Source organism: Rosa rugosa, chromosome 7 (assembly GCF_958449725.1).
Source record: "Rosa rugosa chromosome 7, drRosRugo1.1, whole genome shotgun sequence".
Lineage (NCBI taxonomy): Eukaryota > Viridiplantae > Streptophyta > Magnoliopsida > Rosales > Rosaceae > Rosa > Rosa rugosa.
This window is the reverse complement of record NC_084826.1, coordinates 11,971,759-11,986,760: the sequence shown is the minus strand read 5'-3', so window position 1 is coordinate 11,986,760 and position 15,002 is coordinate 11,971,759. Positions and strand designations below refer to the sequence as shown.

The 15,002-nt window shown below is 36.0% G+C and overlaps 1 protein-coding gene and 1 pseudogene across 2 annotated transcripts; both read right to left on the bottom strand.

Annotated features, from left to right (window-relative positions):
- Positions 1 to 244: 244 nt before the first annotated feature.
- Positions 245 to 3,092, bottom strand: LOC133722076 (probable protein phosphatase 2C 38; annotated as a pseudogene).
- Positions 3,093 to 8,683: 5,591 nt separating this feature from the next.
- Positions 8,684 to 12,807, bottom strand: LOC133720000 (uncharacterized). 2 transcript variants are annotated; one of them, XM_062146197.1, is made up of 5 exons: positions 12,658 to 12,807; positions 10,297 to 10,417; positions 10,085 to 10,205; positions 9,555 to 9,991; positions 8,684 to 9,280 (listed from the first exon to the last, which is right to left on the bottom strand). In XM_062146197.1, exons 2-5 carry the CDS (start codon positions 10,329 to 10,331, stop codon positions 9,016 to 9,018), a joined length of 858 nt encoding a protein of 285 aa, XP_062002181.1. In that variant the 5' UTR covers positions 10,332 to 10,417; positions 12,658 to 12,807; the 3' UTR covers positions 8,684 to 9,015. The 2 variants fall into 2 exon arrangements, with proteins under 2 accessions (XP_062002181.1, XP_062002180.1); XM_062146196.1 differs by lacking the exon at positions 12,658 to 12,807 and having other exon boundaries at positions 8,685 to 9,280; positions 10,297 to 11,129.
- Positions 12,808 to 15,002: the final 2,195 nt, after the last annotated feature.

Here is a 15,002-nt window from a genome sequence, read left to right as displayed (position 1 = left end):
GGCATTTCTAGCATTAGAATAGTCGTTTCTTTTTCTCTCTTCATTTCTTTTAATCATGCCATCTTTGTGCTAAATAGATGAACATTGCATCAGAAATTTAGAATTTTGCAGCAATTTTTTTTTTTTTTAAAACTGGAATATTGAACTGTAGTGCACTTGGGTACCCCAAGTCATACATATGTTTTATCAAATAAAGGATGCGTGGTGCATGAAGGTAGTGTTGAAATTATTGGGTACTTTTGGATAATGAAAGGCGATGTTCTCATATGATATGACTACCAGATGAAACCCCACATTTGAATTAATAGATTACAAGGTACAGCAATTATACAATGTCTACAGCTCCAAGTTCTATGCAATTTTGGGGAAAGTCTTCTCTCCCAATTTTGCAAGACATCCGGCTTGGCAAGCTGCTATCCTCGAAACTTCAGATTTGATCTTCTTTGAAGACCATTCTTCAGCTATAGTAGCTAATCAAATGATGTTGTGTATGACATTTTTCAACTGACCAACTGCTGTTGGTTCATACATCAACTTCCACAATCTACAGTTCTACACTACAATACCAGGCGGATGCAGGAGATGAATTAAGGCCTGATCTAGAAGTTGGGTGTTATTGAAATATTAGATTTGCGAGAGGTTCCATTTTTCAACTGATTGTGATCTAGAAACACTACCACTACACTGATGTCGTCGTGAAAATGTCGTCTCACTCCTCGCTCGATTCTTTTCAAGTCTGCGTACCTCACTTCCCTTTTCTTTGCTGCTGCTTGTAGTGCAGCTTCAATAAGCTTCCTGGCAATTCCCTGCAGAACAAGTGTGAAAAGGCTCATTAATCTTAGCGTCTCCTTTAATGGTCCAACTATGCACCAAGTCAGTTTTAGACTTTCTGATTCTTACTTTACGTGGGTTATTGTTGACAATGTCGACAGCCTCCTGGTTGCTAAGATGCTCCCACAGACCATCAGTAGCAAATATGAGAAACTGATCTTCTGGTCGGAGTTTGAGTACCGATATTGATGGATCTGGACTTAGAATTGGCTTGACGAAAGGTTCAGAATCTGGTAACCTAAACTTGGGTGGTAGAGGTTCTCTGTTGAACTCTGCATTCTTTAGATATGCATCACCAATGGATCTTGAAACCTGCAGAGGAGATTTGATATTAGTTTAGAAAAAACATACTTATGTTGCCACTTCTACTTTATTATCTGGCAGGAAAATCCACAACTTATTCATACTCTGAAGACCCTTATCTGCCACAGTATAACAAATTCACATTTTTCAGATCCTTTTAAGTCATAAAACCACAATAAGTTTTCGAGTTATAAGCAAAGCTTTAGTAAAGTAGCAGTTCCTATAGAATTTTTCAAGAATTGCACAAGCTTGAGATACCAAAGGGGCCTGTTTGCAGGATAGAGCGTATTTTAAGTGTTACAAAAGCATTTTGAAGTGTTTTGAGTTAATAGAATAAGTGCTAGAGATATCATCTCGTCACATCAAAACATGCAACCATGTTCAATGAAATATAATTTGCAGAAGCATGCAGACCATGGCACCATGCCAGTACCTGTATGAGGCCTTTGACGCGCCAAACTTTGTGTCTCAACACCACAATCTGTGGATCATGGGGATGAGTAGTCTTAAGTTCGTGTCTTACTGATTCTATACTTGCATTGTGCTCTGAAGACAACTGAATAGCTATGACTTCCCTAGTGGCCCTTTCTACTTTCCCTAGAACCAGCCTTGAGTCCCCAACATTTGCCGTGTATAGAAGTCCATTACACACTACTCCCACCAAACAACATGTTCCTGCAGAAGCAATCTCTGGCTTACTTAGCCATTGCTTCCTCACAAAGGAGAGGAAGTTTTCTTCCGTGGCCAAAAACGCCTTTCGAATAACATTTTCCGATATGCTTCGATGCTCTGTTGCAATTCCTGTCAAATATCAATCAGCATAAATATCAATGAGATGTGTTGTGAGATTGCGAGCCTAAGATTACACATTCAGCTAGACAATTTGAAAACATATTATGCTAAACTGTATGCAAAGTTCTGAACAGGATCTAAGCTTTAGTACAATTATAGCACTAAACTAACAAAATAGTTTGATAAAGAAGAACCATACTCTGGAGATTCCTGAAAAGATTGTCGTTTACATATCTTGAAGCCTCGGGGCCTCCATGTCCATCGTAAACTCCAACGAAGGTCCCCTGAGGACCGAATCTGTTTGCACTCAGAAACCCGGATTCGAGCTGGCTTTGATCCTCCAAAGTACTATTGGCTTGGATCACAGCCATTGAAAATTGCCCCCAAGCATGGTAGCCCAGGTCCTTGTACCACAACAACCCTTCAACACGTCCGCTAGCTTCACCACCCGGTCGAGCACCATCTTCCTCTACAGATGGCCTCCAACAGGGTTTAACCATTTTAAGCAAACCTTTGTGTATCATCCAAACGACCCGGCAATCAAAAAGTTCATCAAGTCAAGATCAAGAGCGAGAATTGGATTAGGAGTAGTACTCAAACCCAGCTGCAGTTTCTTGTGTTTTAAACCCAAAACTCCACGTTCAAGTTTATAGAACAATCCAGACACCATTAATATGAACAAAACTCAGATAGAAACCAAAAGGCTATGGGCTAAAGTCAAGTCACAAAATGTGTGTATTGATAGGGACCAAAAAACAAGATTTTAAATTGGAGTTCAGAGAATATGGAGGCCTGCTGGTTCTACGTATCTTGAAATAGGGTTAAATACGTTTGGCTCTTCCATGCTTGCCATCTCATTTAGGAGCAGAGTTAGCTGTAAAAGCACATAGAGACTTGAAAATGGCAGAGCTTGGTCTGAGATCAGAGTGATCAAGGGAAACACTGGATAAGAAAAGGGTTTGGAGTTTTAGGGGAACAAGATCTTCAGAAATTATGTCAGATGAGATCCAAGATAGGAAAAAATAAAAAGCTCAGAGCTACAGAGTCTGACATTGTTCTTCTCCCTCGCTTTTGTTTGTGTTTGTGGAGATGGTAGTTTTGTTAGAGCTTACCATTCCATTGGTTGATATTTTGAGTTTCCATGGCCTTTATTAGCCAAAACCCACCAGTTTAGGCACCATTTTCTCATCTTAATCTTAATCTTGTTATTATTTTCAATAACGCGGAAACCCTTTTTTTGAGCAACGCGGTAAAAATTTTACGGTTTTTCACTTTCTCCTTAGGTATGAAGCTAGTCTTCAGGTAAACACTTTTAAACGCGTTCACATGTAATATGAATATGTCATATTTTGACTTACTGTTAATTTTAGGTTTAGTGGAAGTACCTAACTTCGATGTCTATCTTCCACCCCGGCCATAGTGGATCTTGCATCACTCCCATCAATCACTTAAAGCCTATAAACTTATGTGTACTCACAAGATAAACAGGTGATTACTCATAATTGATATCATTGCGTGTTATTTTACAACACATGGTTATCATGTATATATTATATAGTGTATGGTTCACGATTAAGTTTATTAGAATCATGTCGGTGATTGTGACATATTGGTTATTTAAAATAATTGATATCGTGGAGATTATAAGTTTAAATCTTACTAGTTTTCATTATTATGAGATTGGTGGGTTGGAAATAAATGAATTTCTACTTAAGAAAAAACAAAGGTTCATGGATATCCTTTCTTGGTTAGCATAGTTTCTATGTGTACATTTTGCAGGTAGGGAATATATACACTCGATCTATGTTTATGATAGAGAAACACAGTTATGTTAATGATCATGAAAAAACACTGTAAAATGGACTTAGCATGATTCATGATTTTATCTTGCATGTAAATAAAATGTGTTTCAGATGACCTTTTCATATATATAGAATAAGTTTTTCAATGATCATTTTATAAGAGGACTTGTAAAATGATTAACATTTGAATCAAATGTGATACGGGAGAAAACTAAAAGTTTGCATATTAATTATACTTGTTTTTAAAAATAAATTCCTTTTATAGCAAGACCATCCAAGTATTGGATCTAATTAAATTCTATGATATTGATACAAGTACACATGAACTAAACCAATAACCACAACACCTAGCCTAAAAGCTTTTTCCCAATTTCCTAAAAAATCTTCCTACCAACCTTCTCTCTCCCTTTGAGAGAAAACCCTAACTCGGCGGCGTCTCTGTGCTAACCTCTCGTCCGGTGGCGGCCCTGGCAGCTCGGCTGGCCTTGGCCTCGCCGATGTCATGTGGTTTTGCTGCCGGACGGGGAATGATTGGGTTGTTCATGTAGTCCTTGGATTGGGTTGCTCAAGTTTTGGCAGGTGCAGTTTGGTTTTTGTGTTTCCGGCAGGTAATCTCTGGGAGGCGGTAGATCTTGTGTCGGTAGAGGCGTGGATCGACGGCGCGATTCGAATTCGGTGGCGGTGTCGATCGGGGACGGTGACATCGAAACTGGTTTGTGGGGATGCAGCTTGTGGCGGCTTGGTCTCATCGTGTTTTCGTGTTGTGGCGGGGTTCGTCGGGTTTTGGTCGTGGCAGACTGTGGCGGACTCGGGGCGGCGGGGGCATGATGGAGCAGAAACTGGAGAGGAGCTACACTGGAAGTTTGGTGGTCTGGAGGTGATGGCTGGAGCCGAGCCGAGCCAAGTCTGCTGCGCCTTGGGTGGGCCTTCTTCTTGGGCTACTTGGACTGCAGTATTTTGGGCTAGGGTTTTTGCCCTAGGCCCATCTTTATGTTTTTAGTTAGTCTAATTACAATAATTCCTTATCTTAGGAAGCTAAGCGTTTGTGCGCACTCTATGTTTCTCTAGCGCCTCTGGAGTAGTACCAAAAGAGGATATCTGCTATATCTACGTTCATGAATGTCTAACGGGTAGGTCTCTTTTTATGTACCACTGTGGGTACTACCACTACATTCTTGTCTGTCTGTAGATGGCAGCGGAAGGGTATGTAACAGCCTATTCTGGCTTTAGATGAATATATTGCCACCCGCCCTTTGGGTTTGGGTTTGATTCAAAACAAAACCAATAACCACAATTATCGACAATTGTGTTACCACATGAACTTGCATGTTTTACCACTGTTCTATGGTTTATATGGCAAGCAAGGAATAAAATGAAGCATGAAGGTCAGGGTTTCAATGTGACAATAATTTGCCGTTTAATTGTTGGGCATGTTCAAGCTGCAAGTCGCATTGCTTCCGGCTATATGACCAACTCTCTTCTTGATCTTCAAGTGTTGAAGCGTTTCAGAGTTCAATGCAAGTCGCACCGTACTCCGTCAGTTATTGAGGTTAATTTGTTCCCTCCTCCTTTTGGGTGGGTTAAAATAAATACTGACGGTGCTTGGAAGCAAGATTCAGGCCATTGTGGTTATGGAGCCGTTTTTCATGACTATAGAGGAGAATTCCTTGGTGCCTTTGCTTCTAATGATAACATTCCTAGTTCAATAGCGGCAGAGGTAATGGCTGTCATTAAGAAATTACTGTTATGTTAATGATCATGAAAAAACACTGTAAAATGGACTTAGCATGATTCATGATTTTATCTTGCATGTAAATAAAATGTGTTTCAGATGACCTTTTCATATATATAGAATAAGTTTTTCGATCATCATTTTATAAGAGGACTTGTAAAATGATTTACATTTGAATCAAATGTGATATCGGAGAAAACTAAAAATTTGCATATTAATTATACTTGTTTTTAAAAATAAATTCCTTTTATAGCAAGACCATCCAAGTATTGGATCTAATTAAATTCTATGATATTGATACAAGTACACATGAACTAAACCAATAACCACAATTATCGACAATGGACGTAGCTCCCCACCAAACCAAAATAGAGATGATTGACAAGATAATGATCTTGCTACCTTAATCTTCATACTTAACTCGAAGTATCTAGATGATAAATGTTGCTTTTGTTGTTATTCTTGTAGTAGAATGAAGAAGAAACTTTGTGGTCCTCAGCCCATGCTCCTTAGCTATTAGCTTGGTGGGCACATCAACAATATACACCCTGTTTTGTGATGGAGGAGCTTCGTATATGCATGGAAGCATAATGCAACTTCAGTAGTATCAAAGGAGCCCGAGTGTTCAAGTTAGGTATGGTGCTGACATGTGTCCCTAAATTACTGATTGAAAATTTTCCAACAGTTGTTTTCATGTTCTTAGTTGAAAAAGATCGAGTTTATCATTCTCTTCCGTGGCAATAATTATTAGACAAAAAAAAAAATTGTAACTTGAAACAATAAATTTTAATAAGAACATGGCCACAGAGCATTTAGGAAAAAATGGTTTATCATTGTTTAGAATTTATATCTATAATTCAAAAGAATAATTATGATCACGAATAATGAGAGATGAGAGAACATGCAACGAGTCATGCCTTCACACATAAAAGCAATGAACTATTAGTAACAACAAATTTTTGCAGACAATGAGCGATCATTTTACAGAGTCTCGAGATAAATACACAAAAAAGCTAAGATGTTCTATGTCACCCCTTGACCTCATTTACAAGGTGCCAAATCTCAATTTACCATAATTAGTCAAATTTGAGACGGGAATTAAACGTAAAAAATACATACATGAATAATTCGGTAATTTTTAGTGAAAAATATTTTTAAAATTTTAGTCATAAAATATAGAAACGGAAAATTATAAAATTCGATATGTACATGTTTAAAAATAATAAAAATACGGACGTAAAAATATGGATTAATTTATAGAAATATCAATTTACATAATTTTAAATTCTTATATGTAGATAATATGACTTCTAAAACATAAATTTTGAAAGAAAAAGATTAAGGTGAATCATTTCTTTTTTCAAATATTACCATTTGGATAGATAAAACTTGAACACATCTTAAATAAAAAGTGTAAATAATAATTTTTTAAAAATGTTTATGACCATTAATTGTATAATATTTTAATTATCTATACTATTATTAAAAGAAGAGGCTTTGTTAGCCAAAACTGAAAATTTTGACAGATTTAACCCTGAAATATTAAATCACAAAGATAAATATGACAATTATAAAATAGTTTTTTATTAAGAAAATTAAAAACCCCCACTTTTCTCTCTCATTATTCTCACTGCAATAACTACCGATGAATCTATTTCTTCTGCAATAACTACCCACCCTTTTTTTTTTTAAAACGAAAATTTTTGCATGTTCCCTTTTCTGGTCATCACGAGAAAGAGGACTGCTCGTGCGTGTGTGCTCACAAGAAAGAGCTACAATACCACCAAATAATGGTAGATCTAGAAATCCATGTTTGCACCGACTTATTAATGGCAGGGTCTCTTTGCTAATTCAATTCTTGCTTCAAAGAGTTTGATAATGGTGGCTCAACTATATATGGCAAGCATTAGCCCAAAGTTTTATCAGCAGTGACTAGTCAATAGTCATATATAGTAGTGCTTTACTTTGTGTGACCCTTCAATTAGGGCAAACCTCATGGCCATTGAAAATGACTTTCCCACGGCCTTCTTCCAGACACCGTGGAATTGTTACTGTTAAAAGAGAAGTCTGATTAGAAATCGACTTGACTAATCGATTCAGCAAGAACTTTTCTGGTTATTGCTTGCCCAGTTTTATGTATAAGAGGTACATTTCTTTCTTACAGGTCGGTGGTAGAGGTGAAGCGCATTGAATTTAACATGACTTTTCAAGGGGTGATCAAACTGAGCTAAACATCATCATTGATCATTCATATTAGGTAGGAATTGTGAAATGCACATGACTATACTAGGCATGAGGCGTGAATGAATTTGTCCGTTTTGATTTGTGGCGAATCTATGAATTTTTCTTCGTGGAGCAAGATGAAGAAGTTTTCAAATATTTTGATGTGAGGAGCACGTTTCATGTTATGTATTCACTTAAAGTTCCTTGTCGTGTCTTTTCTTGCCTAAATTAATTTAAAATATGTCAATAAACATTTTGCTTTTACATCATTTAAAAAAATAAAAAAATAAAAAAATAATGAAATAACAATGAAATTTAGAGGTAGCAGGATTGACAACTATCTTTACTCACTCTTTCAATCCGTCACTACTTGAAGCATCCAACTCGAAATCAATTAATAAACAAGAGTGAAAAGGATCATGGTTTATAGATTCATACATGCTTAGAATGATTCATGTAGGAGTTGTTTATATTGAATTAGAAGATTGTTTCCTGATACAAAATGACAAATTCATATGTTATATTAGGTTTGTGCTCCTCGATCTATACATTTTTTTTATTGTGAACAACCATTTAACAAACTCCAATTGTTGGATTAAGTGTTGAGTAGCTCTGAAATGCTAGTTATCATAGTCTTTGAGAGAATACAAAATTGCATTTTATGTGTGCACTGGAGCATGTGATGGTCCTGCATGTAAATCCAAATTAAGCACAGACTCAACTGCAAGCCACACCAGAAGGATTCAGTTCTAGTGTTTATCAATAATCCTTGTTTCTTATATAGGCAAATCTTAACACATTAATTAAACCTAGTTGAATAGCTTCAAAATGGTAAAACTCCAAGGCTTCTGAGCACAATGAATTGACCTCCAAATTGAAGAGCCTTGATTAACAAATATATTAGCAAGTGCAGAACCAACTCTGTCAAAGATCAGATCAAACCAATCTTTTAGCCAAAAAACAGTAAAGAGCTCTGGCCAAAGCCAAATCTCAACAATAAAATCTGAGGGTCACAGGGATCAAGCCATAATATCCAACCACCTCCTAAAAATTCAGTTACACTCGAAGTAAGCTACAAAGGCAGAAAAAAAAAAAAAAAAAGCAAACAAAGAATGTGGCCAAATGGGACCCAAACAAAAGCATCATCTGCAAAACAAACCCCACAGTTCACATGCTCTCTGTGACTGAATTGTGCACAGCCCAAGCAACTTTATTACTCATCCACAAATATTAATCCATCCAAACACTCTGCTCTTTCGGATACAATGTATCATATTCTATAACTAGAGATCATCTAAAAAGAATTTGATTATAATACATTATTGTTTATTGCTATTTGCATGTTTGAGTTTGATCAGTTGGGCCAGTTACTCTAGTCATGTGCCTTTTCTCCATTGAGCTTTGAATATTTTCTCTGATATGCCTTAGAACATCAAGAACTTCTCTAACACTTGCACTGACTGGCTTCAGGTCAGTTGTACTGGTGTGAGAGGTAGCAGGCATAATCACAGGAACTAATGCAAGTTTGTTATCAACATAATCCAAGTTCCCATTCTCATTCTCAATCTTTTCCATTGAAGACTTTAGGTTTGAGTAACTGAAAAATTGCCATTTTATTCTTATTAGCTATGCTAAGCATACCCATCATGGAAAATGAAGATCTTTTATATGCATGCATTATTCAAAACTCGATAAGGCTGGAGGCACCAACTTTTATCCCAACTTTTCAATCCCAATTGTGTGATTTACTTGGGCTCAATCAGGACCTTATTTATATATAATGAGTAACAAAATGACATGTAACACATCAATTAGTAACTAAGAGTTGGGTTAAAAGCTGGTGCAATGGTGCCTTGATTGGAATTACATACCTAATATGATCACCACTCTTTGAATCTTCAGATTTATGACCCGAGTATTCTGGGGAAGGAAATTCTAAGCTAGAAGTGGAACTGGAAGCAGGACTAGTACTTTGAGCAGTTGAATTTTCTTCAGTGAAAAGATCACTCTCATGACTTTTCTCAGATGTGGGGGACTTCACTACTTGATTTTGACTGGATGTTCCTGAGAAGTTTGAGTCTTTGACTGTGGGCTTGGGCTCATTGTCTTCTGGGTAATTGGAGCTTGAAGTACTTGTGGATTGCCTTCTAGATGTTTCACTATATTCAGAGGAACTTGACTGTTCTGATTCAACTGGTACAGAAGAAGGTTTCAAAGATTCAAGCTTTGTCTTCAAGAATTTGAGCTTCTTTTCAGCTTTGTTCTTCAATTTTGTCTCTTCTTTCAGCCTGTTCTGTAGCTCTATCAACTGTCATCATACCCCAACATTAATCAATTATATACACTCTAGATTCAACTTAGCAAGTAGGATTGAGAAGAATAGCTTGAAACTGAAAATTACCTTCTTGGCCATGGATTCTGCATCCTCTTTTGCCACCCTTGAAGCTTGTCTCTCTGCCAGTAGTCTTCCTCTTAGGCACTCCAATGTCCTCATACCCTCATCTCCTTCCATTTTCCTATCACTGAAACAAAACCCATATCACATTATGAACAATCATCAATGATATATGTGTGTGTGTGTGAGAGTGAGTGGGTGAAAGAGAAAGAACCCACCTCAATTTCCCATCTTCCTTGCTAGTAGCAATCATTGTCTTTCTTCTTGATCTTTCACTCCAGCAAGTTCTTGATCTTAAACTTGATTACCCTTCTCAGATCATATAAAACTCACAAAATGCTGCATAGAAGTTTAGAGAAAATGGGAAATTTTCCTCTTTTCTGGGTGGACAATGTATACTTGTGCAAAGGTAAAGCTGCTACTGTCAATGTTTAGAAAACCAAGAACAGAGCTTGGACTCTTTGCTAACCACCAGGTGGGGGATGAATATTCATTGACAGCAGAAACACTGTCTGTCTGTACTTAAAAGTAATGTTGGTAACAGTGATGAGCTTCTTTTTTGAAAATTAATAACTGTGATCTAGTTTCTTTTTACTGAAAAAGTTTTAACTGTAGACAATCATTCATAGGAAGAGCCTATGTTAATTTTCTACACAATCATTTTACTTTGTTTTCTCTTCTTGGTATTAAGCAATTGACTGCTTTAGAGAAAAAGTTGTACCTAAATTATCTTGGTCCTTACTCATGCAAGGGGACACTTCCCCAAATTTGGCTCGAACTCTTTGGTAAGGCAAAGATTAAAACTTAATAAGATTTTAGCGAAAGTTTTGTAGTTTGAAATTCCGGATCTGAAAACTGTTAGATTAGTGTTTTCACGGGTATTTGATTTGGAACGGTTTATCAATGTAGACAATGAGGACTCAACTCCTGAGTGGTGACTGGTGAGGACTGAGGACCATTTGATTCAGTGCATTTATTAATTTGCATGCAAATTATTAATAATATAGGAGTAGGATTCAAAATTCAAAATTCAAAATTTGAAATTAAGGGGATTACATCAGACTATCAGAGAACTGTGAGAAGTATATAGTTTGATGCAGCTACTTCTGGCTGTTACTGTCACGTGTGTTATTTGAATTGTCTTGTTGTTCATTTTTGTTTATATTGTCTGTCATCGTATATAGTTTTTCTGTTTCTGACTTAACAATGGCACAAAGTACTACCGAATCTGTGTGCATGTGGTTTAGAAATAGGTGCATTATGATTTGGAGTATAGTGGTGATCAATATAAAACAAAACAATTGCTGCAGATGAATGTTTCATTGTGTTTATTTCTTAATGCATTTTCCTCTCTGATCTTCATGCCTGATTCTTGAGTATCACACAAGTTATTCAATAACATAATGAAAGCATTGCTCCAAATGATGGTGAACATATCTTATGCTATTGTCTATATGCACTTTCAGTCTCATATATTCTAATATGTCCTTAAAAGAAAAAGAAAACTCTTTAAGATTGATTCTCACTGTGTTTTTTGCTCACATTGAATATATCAGTTAATTTTAAAGAACAAATTAAATCAACAATTATATAATGAGTGCTTTTTTAAAAAAATAATCAAATATGTGGGTTCAATTGACCCTTATAACCCTTGAGGATCCGCAATTAAAGTCTCACATGCATCAACAATTGATCTTTTGAAGAACATCCTAATCTCAATTAATCTGATTTCTAGATAGGATTTGTCCATAAAAAGTTGACAGCAACATGATTTTTTTTTTTCCTGGGTTGGTGGCTCTTCAGATCTACATTCCAAAGTATTTTGCTTATGTGAAAATTATTGTATTCTCGAGCAAAAGAAGAACAAAGAAAGTGAAACACTGAAAATTAATGCAGCATGTTACTAGTTTAATAATGGAGAAACTGAGAAAGCATTCAATTTGGTGTAAGATATAGCCAGCTAAGGGCCTAAAGCAGCACACCATCCTACAATTCAATCAGTGTGGGCAGGTTGCCATTATATGTCATCCCTAATTGCGAATGCTTTTGTGTGAAGAAATAAAATCATTCTATCTCCAAACCAATAGATATGGAACACTGGTATTGTTATAATCAATGGTTTCAAAATTGGCTTGCTCTGCACATGAGAGAAATGACCAAGCAACTCTTATTTGATCATGAGCCATCAATGTTTGTACTTACCAAGCTCCAATTCCCTATTGAATATGCAATATGAGCATGCCAGAGCTTTAAGCACACTCATTATCATCAATTGGACCCCTTCTGTTATTGTGAGTAGGGCCTGGGTTTGGCACCAACGTTTTCATGATTCAAAAATCCAATTTAGAATTAAGAGGGGTCATTAATCAAATATATGTTTGGAAACATTCTCCCAAGACAGAAATCTTTTATGTCCTTTTAGCATGCTTTATAAAAGTGACAAAAACCTGTTATAAAAAGACTAATTGAGGCATCCAAATTAAACATTATCTAGAAACCATTTGAAAATCCATTAAATTATCTATGATTAACTGAAAAAAAAAAGAAAAAAAAAGAAATCTTGCAATAAATGTAAGTACCTTATTCTTTGCTGTACCAGCCTACCAGGCTCCTCCTTCTGTTAGTTCTGCGACTTTGTCTGGGTGGGATATGCTTTGTTAAATTGCTTAATGGGGTTTCTTCCCTCTGTGTTGATATATATGCAGTTCTTAATTCTGCTAGACCTTGTTCTCCGCTGCTGTGATTCTGTGAAGCTTGCTTTATTGTTTAGTTAGACCTATTCTTTAGGCTGATCTGCTATAGTTGGAAGCTAGATTGAATTTTGTCTCTTGGCTGAAGGCCAAAAGACAATGCAAATATATTAATTAGGATGAATGACAAGTTCGTCCACCACGATGCTTAAGAGTTCTAAGGTTTCCTACGCACCAATGCATAGAAGGTCAAAAAAAAAAAAAAAAATTACAGAGGTTAGATGTTCAAGATTCACATTGAGCTATAGCAAGGAATTTGACTCAAATTGGGTACACTTCACAGCCACAGTATTAAGAATCAAGACTCCCTATGAGACATTCATTAAAAGATCGGGGCTTTAGGGCGCAATCTTTAGAGGAACTTGCCTTCAATTTGGTGCTAATAAAGTCATGTGATTGGTTCCTATGTCATCCTTAACACCAACACTCAAAAACTGAAGTACATAAGCTAATTTATTTTAGATGTAAAATCAGGACAAGGAAAATGAGTTTATATGGTGACTATTACAATCCAAAACATATAAAAGTGTATTGCTTCTCATCTTGCAAAACACTAACTCGCAGATCATGCTAACATTGTAAGTACTATCTTTAGCATGTGCGATGACATTTTTAAAACTACTAATATTCTAACTCTGTCAATATTTTTTAGGGCAACGGAAGACTAATTCATTGATAGTAAATCATACGACCTCACTCGGTCAAGCATGAAGGGTACAGAACACCATTTATATTACAACGCAAGCTCACGAAGAGTACTAAATCCAAAAGAAATCCAAAAAACTAAAGTCCAAAAGACTAAAATCCTAAAGGAACTGCTGAAAAAATGCAAAAGTTAAAAAAACTCATAATCTTACACTGCCATAACATGGAACCGATGTCCTGAAAATCTTGACGCCTAAGACCCTCTTGGTGTACGCCTAAACCCTAAATCTTGCCACCTCTTGGTGTAACTCTGTCAATATTGACAATACATATATATGCTAAATTTGTTTTAGATCATTATTGTTGCTCTTGCTCACATAGCTAAATCACCCAAAAATAAACGTATATTTGTTTTTATGATACTAATTCATATAATTCAGTCAATTGTTTAATGACACAATCCTTTACATTATAAAATATCGTTGCTATGTATTTTTCATTGATAGATGTTGCCGTAAGGGGTAATAAAGCTAGAGACTTAGATGACAATGATGATATACATAATGAGTAGTGTTGTTTATGCGTAGGGGAAAAAAGCAGAAAAATGATGTCTCTATGTTAGGCAAAACACAAGCAGACAAATAGCAGTGATGTCTTGTAAGGGTAGTAATGTTGGGGTTTAATAAAGGTAATACAACCTAGCTTAATGAAGTTTAGACGAATAGTTTCAATAAATGCTGATAATTTTTGTATAAGTCTAATCCTTTTAGTATTATTTTTGTGATTTTACAGAATTCTATCAATATAATAATTTAATATTTTAGTTTCCTCCAATGTTTTAGTTGATCTTTAAACGAATTGATGAGATGAGAACTTTAGATTTGAAACCTTCAATATTGTATATACAAAAAGAATTTAGTATGTTCCACCATATATGTGAAGTGTTACAATTCAGATGATGTGAAGGTTTGCTTAAAATCTTGCAAAATACACATTGAAGACTGTATCATGCCAACATAGTGAGTGTTGTGTTCATCATTTGATGGACATGCATATCCAAAACTTCTAAGAGTCTAGTTCCTTTAAATTTCACAAAACAATGAGTCAATGACACAATCTAATTTGGTGTTCTTGAATAAACTAAACTGTGAATTCCCGCATAAATGACATAACTTTTTACAGATGACTTGAGGAAGACAGGAAGATGAGACATCAAACATGAACTTTGGTAGTCGGGTTGGTGTTGGTTGGTGGGCTTCTAATTTGATCTTGAACCTGGCCCAACTACTTCTTGTGGGCTTTCTGTTGGGTTTTAAAAGTGAGCTTGAGTCGGTTTTCAGTCGTTTTGGAATCGGTCCATTTGCATCTATGATATGGACCATTTCTAAATTCACCTTTGGTACTTTTCTTGATTGTTTCCATAGTTAGTAAAAAACGGGACGTGTATAGTACGCGAAAAATATGTACGTGTATTATTCTGACATTTTATCAAATAGGTCGTTGAAAAGTTCGGCAAAATATTTTTAATT

Coding starts and splice junctions, on each gene's coding strand:
- LOC133720000 (XM_062146197.1), bottom strand. CDS start 10,331: ATGATTGCTACTAGCAAGGAAGATGGGAAATTGAG. Junction 10,206..10,296: donor AAGGAAGATGGGAAATTGAG/GTGGGTTCTTTC, acceptor GTTTTGTTTCAG/TGATAGGAAAATGGAAGGAG. Junction 9,281..9,554: donor AAGAGTGGTGATCATATTAG/GTATGTAATTCC, acceptor GCAATTTTTCAG/TTACTCAAACCTAAAGTCTT.